At 38.4% G+C, this 9,843-nt stretch overlaps 1 protein-coding gene across 2 annotated transcripts; it reads right to left on the bottom strand.

Annotated features, from left to right (window-relative positions):
- Positions 1 to 679: 679 nt before the first annotated feature.
- LY96 (lymphocyte antigen 96) lies at positions 680 to 9,843 on the bottom strand. 2 transcript variants are annotated; one of them, XM_069854237.1, is made up of 5 exons: positions 9,468 to 9,843; positions 7,659 to 7,748; positions 6,605 to 6,733; positions 5,611 to 5,663; positions 680 to 1,368 (listed from the first exon to the last, which is right to left on the bottom strand). In XM_069854237.1, the coding sequence occupies exons 1-5, from the start codon at positions 9,559 to 9,561 to the stop codon at positions 1,339 to 1,341; spliced, it is 396 nt and encodes a 131-aa protein (XP_069710338.1). In that variant the 5' UTR covers positions 9,562 to 9,843; the 3' UTR covers positions 680 to 1,338. The 2 variants fall into 2 exon arrangements, with proteins under 2 accessions (XP_069710338.1, XP_069710337.1); XM_069854236.1 differs by lacking the exon at positions 680 to 1,368 and adding an exon at positions 3,916 to 4,442 and having other exon boundaries at positions 9,468 to 9,841.

Raw genomic sequence — 9,843 nt, 5'->3', positions numbered from 1 at the left:
TTTGCTTTCTTAGTTATATGAGTAACAAAGTATGTACTAACATATAAATTTATATTTAAAAACTCAACACATTTAGCTAAGGCAGCTGTTTCAGCTAAAGCTCAAGATTAAAAAAATAAGAGGGTTTTTTTTTAGACAGAAGCTTTGAGAAACTGCATATATATTTGTATATATATTTTATACATATATATATAAGTTTTTTCTTTGCCAGTAGTAAAATGTATCCTAAAGAAAAGATGTTACAGACATATCCATCTACAGAAGCCATGCAATAAAGCCCCTGTGCCTAGGATCCACAAGACAAGTATGAAAGCACAGTGACGGTTTTGTGGGATTTCCAAAGTCCAATCATTTCTAAAGCAAGCAAGGAGAGTTCGCAAATTTCCCTTCTCCTGTCTTCTCTCCCCTGAGCTCTACAGGCACGAGCTGCCCTCCCTTCCCATTTCTTCCCATTAGAAATGTCACCATCTCCATCTGCTGCCCCTGAACTCGGTGTGCTGGCAGGAATGCACAAGCAGAATGAAGCAGCTGAAGTTATTCAGCATAATGTGCTACACTGACACTTCAAAGGTAATTACTTACATTTTCACTGAGAAAACAAAATTGCGCAAAAGGGATTAATGCTTCTATGTTTCTCTTTTGGTGCCTGTAACACAGACCTGGATGCATCTCTTGCATCATCAAGTTCAACACCTTCTCGTTGCAGGCACCATGTAGTTAATTTGTTCAGTGTGAGTAAGCATGCTTTTAACTAGCTAAGCTAATTGGTGACTGAGGGATTGCTTATGCCTTCCAGTACATCCCTGAAAACAAGATGTGCCATTGTAATACCTGAATTATGTGGAATTTTCTTTGTGTATCTACCTGAAATGATGTTACAATTCAGCAAGCAAATGTATATGTTATTGCAGTCAGTAGGGCTTCTCTCTCTCGAAATTATGCATGTTTTACTGCTTTTATCAAATGAAACTGTAATAACATGGCTCAAAAAGTGTGTGCTCTTATTGGAAAACACATTTTACAGGAACTGCTTCTTCTGATAATTACATATTTGGTGACAGAGGGTGAGGGGGTGAAGAAAAGCTATTTTCCCATCTGCAGCAAATCCTGACAGCCGCTTAAAAACAACAGCAATGAAGGAGAGAAAAAGAGACATTTGTGAAGGTTTTAGATGTTAGTTTCAGATAAGTGTGCCACACACAAGGCCTTCCCTGTTTTATTTCAGTTTGTAGGGGAGAGAGGTTTGCCTGTCTCACTGGGACTCCTGGTAAAATACAGGTATCTCAGGATGCGTAAGTCTCACTGAATATTTTAAGCAAGAAATACTTACTGAATGGTTTACTGCAGAGAATTCACACTCCATTCAAACTCTAGATACAGCCAGGAAATAAAGAAGTGAAAAATGCATCAAAGTTAACTGACCCAATAAATTGAATTAAAACAAAACATTCAGATAAGTGTTTACCAAGTCCCAGTAATTCACTTCATCCTACATAGACTCACTTGTAAGTTCAGGGCTCTTTGCTGCAGAGCCCTGAGTAAGGGCTCAGGAAAGTTCAGAAAGGAAAAAGTTAAATACTAACTGTTGGCAACTCCAGACAACAGTACAAGAAAAGAAAGCCTTGTAACATCTCTATCCTGAGAACAAGGCACACAAAGCAGAGCTCTGCCTTCAGCTGTGCCCTTCACCCTACGGTACTGCGATAATTTCAGGATAAGCTGTCTGCATGATCTTACGCCTTACAAAAACCTGTCTTCTCTTGTTCATGGGGGAACGTGGCATGGCAGCCACCACTGCTGCAATAAGTGGAAACCTTCAGTCATGTGCACGAGAGAGCCTGAAGCCTTTGAAAGGTCTTTGCTTTATAAAGTTGTGGCTCCTGTGTTCTGCCTTGCAATCGTATCTGCTGGCATGTGTAACCATAACCCTTCAGCTGAAGATCTACACTATAAAAGTCTGCAATGCAAGCTAGTGAATGCATATGTTTATCTGTAAATGTCCCTATTTAGTTACAGAAATTCTATTTCTACCTTTACATGTACTACAAATTTTCTGTAACATTCTGTAACATGCTTATGACAAATAGAGCATTTGAATGGCCCTGATTTCCAGGAGCTGTCAGTCTGTCCTACCTGTGCTACCTGCTGTTTTATAAACAAAACATTTCTTCTAAGACCCTAATAATTCAGAGCATCAAAAGTCTCAGAATATTTTGTCACTAAATACTGTTTTAAGCCTTCAAAGTGTGGTTGCTGGACACTGTGAAATGGGTGCACAGGAACATCACATAATAAGACTGTCCTCTGGACCAGGAATGGTACTAGAAACAAGCAAAACAGATTAAGAGGAACTGATTGCAACTCTACTAACTTGTTTCAAATGGAAGCAGAAGCTGCTGTGATACTTGGTCATGGACTGCTCCTGCAGTGGTTTCTGGACTGAACATAAGCACAGATGCTTTGACCATTGCCACTTGGATGCATTTGTGGCTTCTTGTCTCTAGCCATAATGCACTTCTACTTCTTATATTTTTATTGGCTTTTTATTTTTCTTTAGATTGCTGAACTAGCTATATTGAAACCAATTTTTAAATGGAGTACATTCATATTTGGGTGGGGAGGTTTTAGGGTTTGTTTTTCTGATAGTTTGAAAATCTCTTCATATGTAAAGCGAGATTAAAATTTTCACTTCTGCTAATTTTCATGATTGATATTTAGCATCCTGAAAGAGGGTTGATTTGTTCTGGGTTTTCATTTTTTCCAGGCATTTGGAAGCAATCTGGCAGACACAGCATAAGCTGGCAGCCTGCGCAATGTACACCTTCAACACCAGCTTGTTCATTAGAAAAAGTGTCTAAACTCACAAAGGAACCCCTGGAGGGAGACTGAGGATGAAAAGAGCACATGGCATCCTAACATCGTAAGCAGGGTACTTGCCTGAAGGCAGGAAGCATTTGTACACTATACAAGTCACTGTCTTTCACCAGCAGCAGCACTAAAGTACCCGTGAGACCTGAAAGGATGCCAGCTCTCTTCCTAAGGACCAAAACACAGAATCATAGAATCATAGAATCACCAGGTTGGAAAAGACCCACCGGATCATCAAGTCCAACCATTCCTATCAAATACTAAACCATGCCCCTTAGCACCTCATCTCCTGTGCCTTAAACACCTCCAGGGAAGGTGACTCGGCCACCTCCCTGGGCAGCCTGTTGCAGTTCCCAATGACCCTTTCCGTGAAAAATTTTTTCCTGATGTCAAGCCTGAACCTCCCCTGGTGGAGCTTGAGGCCATTCCCTCTCGTCCTGACCCCTGTCACTTGGGAGAAGACGCCAGCACCCTCCTCTCTACAACCTCCTTTCAGATAGTTGTAGAGAGCAATGAGGTCTCCCCTCAGCCTCCTCTTCTCCAGGCTAAACAACCCCAGCTCTCTCAGCTGTTCCTCATAAGGCCTGTTCTCCAGCGCCCTCACCAGCTTCGTACTCCTTGAAATTCTTACCAAAGGTCTCAAATGTGGAAACGCAGAAAGCAAGAAAGTGAGTACTGAACATGAGGCTGCCCAAGGTGCAGAAGTCACAGTAAGAGCTTCAGACATGCTTTTGCTGAGAAAAAGATCAGCCTGTTGGGCAACAACCATCCTCCTGCTTCTGAAGGAAACAGCTTCTGTAGTTTCTGTCCCTTGAACTCTGAGCAAGAGCTGAAAAAATGCTATGGGGTTGTGGTTACAGCTCTGGAGTGCTAAATGCAGCTGTATAGGATCACTGTAACTGGAAATATGTTCCACTTTGGATGTCAGATAGTACCTCATAACAAATTGTTACTCCTCTCATTCAGCTCAGTGCAAAAGGAGCAGAACATTAGGAAACCTCTAAAGATAATCAGAAAATAACAGGAGAATAAAAAAACATTTCTCAATTTGATTGTACTAATGACTTTTATTGTTAAAAGAAAAAAACAACAGGGTTTGAGTACTGGTGAACAACTGATTTTTGCACTTTAAAACTTCAGAACTTCTTGTATTAGTTTGGTGCAGTCTGAAGGACTTGGCTTTTCCATAACTTGAGGCACAGCACTGGCAGGTCCTCAGCCTGATATCCTGCCAGGGTTATTCTGTGAATTAATCAGGATGCCTGTTTCCCAGAGATTTTTTGCACATTGGCTGAGCATCCAATTACAGCAGTGCTATAAATGGATAAGATTATCTATCGTGTAGCTTTCCAGGCAGCACATGGTGAATTCTACCTCAGGAAAATTAGTGGTCTTATTATTTTGCAGCTCAGATTCCAGTTGTTTGCAGAAGTGACCTCTGTATTCCAAAATTATTTAAATATTTGTTGCATTCAGAAAGGATCTTGTTTTACTATCATGGTGAAATTCAGGCAGATGATCATATTATTCTCAGAATCATCAGAGAATCCTTCTAAAAGAACGTCATAATTACCCTAAAACAAGTAAGGGATAAAAAAATAATTAGTGGATAATGTTGCCTGCTTTTGTCCAAGAAGCTGCTTTCAGTTAGGATTGAGAGATTCCTGTCAGGGACTGTTATCATGGTTATATTCAAAAATATCTGTGCTCAACTTTCTTCTCATGACCAGGACACTAAGAAACAGCAACAGGCTGTTCCTATTGCACAAACAGACTTTGGTTGTAAGCACCGAGATGGAAGATAGCTTGGTGGCCCCTGTGGAACCCAGGTCTTATGCTACCCTCCTTGACACCTGTCACCCTCTTCTGATATGGGAAACTGGAAACGAGCACTTGGGAGTTGAAGGACTCTTAGGACTAATCTAAAGACTGGGAGGCTAGTGAGTTTCTGCTTTACAGCAAAGATTATGATTAGGGTTAGTCCCTGGTCTGGCAGAGTCTTATTGAGGAGTGTAAGGTCTGCCATAAATGCTTCGTCTATAGAAGGGCAGAACACATTCCTGTCTACTACAAGCTCTGGGGCTAGAAAAGATGCTGTGCTGGATGGAGATCAACACTGTTAGAGGCCCATGAGCTTTGACTTAAGTGGAGGCTTGAGATTTTGTACCAGTAGGAGATCCTTTGTGACATTTGTGAGGATTAATAGTGATGGGAAGGGTCTTGGGAAGACTCAGGCAGCTGATGAGATGGGTGTTGGATCAGAGTGGGCTAACCTGAGGACTGGTGCTGCTCTTGTTTTAACTCTGGAGCATTGCTTTTACTGCCAGATACTGCTATCACTCTTCAAATCTTCAAAAAGTGTTGCAGGGAGGAACAGATCAGAATGAGAAAAGAATGTAAAGGGCAAAACAGAAAGAAAGAATATGGATGGATTTACTCAGACATGTAAAAGGAAATTCAATAATTTACCAGCAAAAATGGAACAATACTGAGGTGATATTAACTGGTATCTTTGGTCTTTTACAAAACAAAGGAGGAATAATAGAAGAATAATAACCTGAGCATCTAGCATTTCAGAGATACTACCATTCTGCTGTCACCACATCAAGTATGAGAAAGTTTTCTGACATTTTCTTTTACTGTTCTCCACAGTTTGAGCAAGCATCTCTTTTCAGGAAATGTATATGAGTAAGTATGTAATTCTACTATTGTTATTTCTCTATATAAAATGCTGAAAATTACCTTTGGAAACTTTATTCTTGCACCTTTAATGCGAAAATCTGTTGCAAATGTTTCTGTAAAACAGATAATTATAATATAAATGGTTACTTAATCATCAAGCCTTCAATCAAACTTCATAAATAACTTCAAAGCAATGTGGCACAACTCTCAGCAGCAGTGCCAATGCCATTTACCCTTCCAGTGAAAGAGCTCTTTCCTGTTTCTCCTCCCAGAGTTCTGCCTATTTGTCTGAGCCACATTAGAAAATAGAAATTAGCCACAATGTTCCTGCAACATCTCCTACAGACACATACTACTATGATAACTTGAATGATTTAACTTGTAATACAAGTTCAGCTGCTATTATTTTTTAAAGAAAGGAAAACATAGTTTGTGTATTTTGACCTCCTTACAGCTCTTTCTGGTTTTCAGTCTGTTATCCTGCCTGAATTCTATGGATCTCAGCCTGTGTCTTGTAAATGTTAATTTACCTCTACAACAGGACTAAACCTTCTGTAATAATAATAATAAAAGTATACATGAGTGTAGTGAATCTCTTTAAAAAGCAACCCGGACACTTATCTAAATAAACAGTGTTCAGGATTAGCAGTGTTCCTAGCCCCTCTAAAGTTTTCTGTACAGTCTAGTCAAATCTAGTCTTTCCATGTCATTTCAGAGATGCTAACAATAAAAATGTCATAATGAGATGAAGGATATTAGTAATCCTAAATTCTAGAGATGGAAACTAAAGTACAAGGATGTTAAAGAATAGAATTTGGAAATTCTTTATGTTAGCGAGGATCTGGCATGGGAGAACTGCCTGCTCTGGAGTCTGCTGCTTGTCAAGCAAAATGAATTGGTCTAGATGGTGGAGAGAAAAATTTATCTGCATGGGCTGGTCAATTAGTCTGTTAAGAAATCTGCTTAGTAGTGAAAAAGGGCTGGCAGAATATGGCACTGTATGGGAGGGAACCTGCCTGGTAATGGAATGCCACTGTATATTTTCCACACCAACCTCCTTTCAGGGTTCCGCACACTGAGTATTCATCGTCAGCTCCACTACAAAGGATTTCTTTCCAGTGTAATGCTTTGGCACCTTCATACCAGACTTGGAAGACAACCTTCAAAAAGGTGATGTCACTTCCTAGTTAAGACATTGCAAGTAAGACAATGATGGCTGGTGGGGAGGAAAGGCATATATGCAGACACGTTATGTAAATAAAAGAGTTTTCTCTGAAATACAATATTTTTTAACAATTCCCCCCAAACTAACAAAGTATTACTTCCAGAAAAACAAAAAGCTGGTTTTCAACAAGAACCACTGGTCTTAAAAAAATTTGAGAGAACAATTTCAAAATCTATTTTAATTTCTTCAGCAAAGATAACAGAGTTTGCTCAGCTCCACAGCCAGCCCAAATAAATACTCAGCAGAGGACTCTGTATTTTTAAGTGGGTGTTGCAAAGAGACCATCCTGAATGCTGGTTGTCACCATAGAGATATCTTTCCAGAGAAGCAAACTTAGTCCATCTGCAGAGTTTTTACTCAGAAGATGAAGTTTACAATACAGCCATTTCATAAATAACTCAGCTGGTCAGATTAAAGCTGGGTTTAAAGACTGAAGTTGGGTTTGCGTACACAATTCAGCACCACTTCCAGTTTCTGGAAGATGCACAGAAGTCCTTAGCAGAAGTCCTGCCATACTTAGTCTAATGATATTCTCTTTCCTTAAAAAGACTTGAGTCTTACTTCAGGCCATAAAGGCTTGTGTACTGAGTATCTTATCTGCTTCTTCCAGAAAAATGCATATGCATCTAAACCATCTCAGCTTAGCATGTACAGTGCTAGTTAGCATGTAGAGCTCTGGTAACTGCTCCAACAAGTAGAATTCAAACATATTTATTTCCACAAATCATAATTTCTGTTCATCATTACAGTTTATCTACTCCATTTTTGATTACAGAAACTGATCTCCTAAATAATTCGGCATCTAGGATGCAGTGTCAGATTTTTGCTTGTATTCGATTTCTTGCATTTGCAGAATATAATTGTCTAGTCAAGAGGGACTCACTTGGAATCCAGGTAAGAGACGTCTTCCAGACTGATGTGTTCATAATGCTGCAAGGCGTCAGATTAAATGCGAAAGCATAAGCTGTAGCATCTACGGGAAATAAAGTATTTGATGTTGGTAGTATGAATAGGCTGCTCCAGGAAAATAATAAAAATATGCATATGTACATGCTTACAATAAACACATACATATTTTAGAATATATTTAATACTAGGTCTATACTAAAAAATTGTCTAACATAAATATCTGTAGTAAATATTAGATATGTGTTTAAAAGTATATTTTAATTATTTATATACTTAGAAGGTAAAAATAATAAAATATTCCTTTAAGTAGCAAGAAAAGTCATTTATTATGGTTGATTAAATTTTGCATGCAAAACTCAGAGGCAAAAGTACCTTTATTTCTTTTGAATTACACGAACTTTTTAATTAGCATTAAGCCAGCATAGTCCTCTGGTGAACATATCCTTATTTATTCAAATCATGGATTCTATATAAACTTGCTGACAACAGCTAAAAATGTTTCTAATATATCAGCATATTTTCCAGGATAATGTAAATGAGCCTTTGAGTAGATTTGCTATGTGAATGACCCACCTAGCGTTGTACAATGCAGTGTAAGATGTAGTGTGATAAAGAATCATACAACGTGTATCTATCAAATTTAGAGCCCAATAGCTGACATTTTAATTTTTAAAAAATCATTCAATGACAGTCTTTGGAAGGATTTCCAGTCAGTATTTTTATTTGCATTTTTGGTTTTGTTTTTATTTTTATTTTAGGAAAGAAATCTGTTCGATTCATCTTGTTTCTGTCCTCCCTAGAGACAGAGTTAGGAAGGTGGGCTCCCTGTATTAACCCAACCTGCAAACAGGATGTCAGGTGGATTTACAGTCAAGGGTTTCAGTCTTGGGTTTCGGGGATTAAAGCAAGGGTGTGTCTGACTGTTGGTAACTAGCAATGCTTCTCATCTTGGATACAACTACGCGCAGGAAATTGCTACAGGAAAAAGAGCAAACAAAACTCACTGTGGTCTCAAAAGTTTGGTTTCATAGCTGAAGTACCACCAATTTTACCATTCCTAAATTTTTTATGTGAGGATTAATGTAAAGCAAAGTAAATAAACTAAATATCACCTCCTGTTTGTATAGCTATTTCACAGATGATAAAGACTGGTATATACATGTTCAAAAGACATTGGCCTTTTCTTGTGAAATATCTCCTCAAAAGCTCATCTTCTGGCCCTGAGTCCACACATGCACAATGAGCCTGTTCAACATGAACATCAGGGACATGCCAAGTTGTTGCAGAATCAACCAAAAATCTCAGGGAACTACACAGATCCAGTGACCTGTGGCACAGACAGGGTGAGAAGGGATATGCTGTTTTGTGCCAGAGCCTAATTGATGCTCCAGCCTGACAGAAGATCACGTTCTCTCTTTTTTTCCAATATACTTAAAGCTTTCCATTGTAATATAATGGTGAAATCAATGAGGTAGTGTATACAGTACTTGCAAAATGAGTTTAAATCCCTTATCTTCTCATATTTCCTGGATCAAAACATGCTTGCTTTACTTGGGAGTAAGCTTCTGTCTTACCTGCTGCAAACAGCATTGTGGTAATACTTAAGTCTATGCAGTACGATTCTGACAATAGGGTAATTAATAACAGAAATATATTTCAGCTTAACCTCTCTTTATTTTTCTGTATTCATCAAACAAAACAATCTTGAAAGTTCCCATTTCTTTAGACTAGCGTAATTATTGTGCAAATGCCAGTAAGAAAAAATAAATTATTTTTTACTTACCACAAAAGGTATACGACATTTCTAGATCTGAAGACATACAAAGAAATTCACTGACTCCAGGGGTGAATAAAATGAAAAAAAAAAATCCAAACATGTTTACTTATTTTGCTCTGTATTCAACAGACTAAAATCTCGTTTTGGGGAAAGAGGAACAAAAATTCAGCACAGTCATTCTCAGTCACGAGCCTTCAGGGAATATTCAGTTATTTTGTCAAATTCTTTGCAATCTTAATTAATCCTACTGCAGCACTATCAGTTATCATCACAATAAATTTTGTGAAGAAAAATAATTTCTCCCTTCTTTGTTACATTTTCCTCAGAGAATGCAGCTCAAGTCACAAGCAAAAAATGAAAGAGAAAATGCTGCGAAATGAGG

Source organism: Phaenicophaeus curvirostris, chromosome 3 (genome assembly GCF_032191515.1).
Source record: "Phaenicophaeus curvirostris isolate KB17595 chromosome 3, BPBGC_Pcur_1.0, whole genome shotgun sequence".
NCBI lineage: Eukaryota > Metazoa > Chordata > Aves > Cuculiformes > Cuculidae > Phaenicophaeus > Phaenicophaeus curvirostris.
The sequence above is the reverse complement of the archived record's forward strand: the minus strand, read 5'-3'. Positions and strand labels throughout refer to the sequence as shown.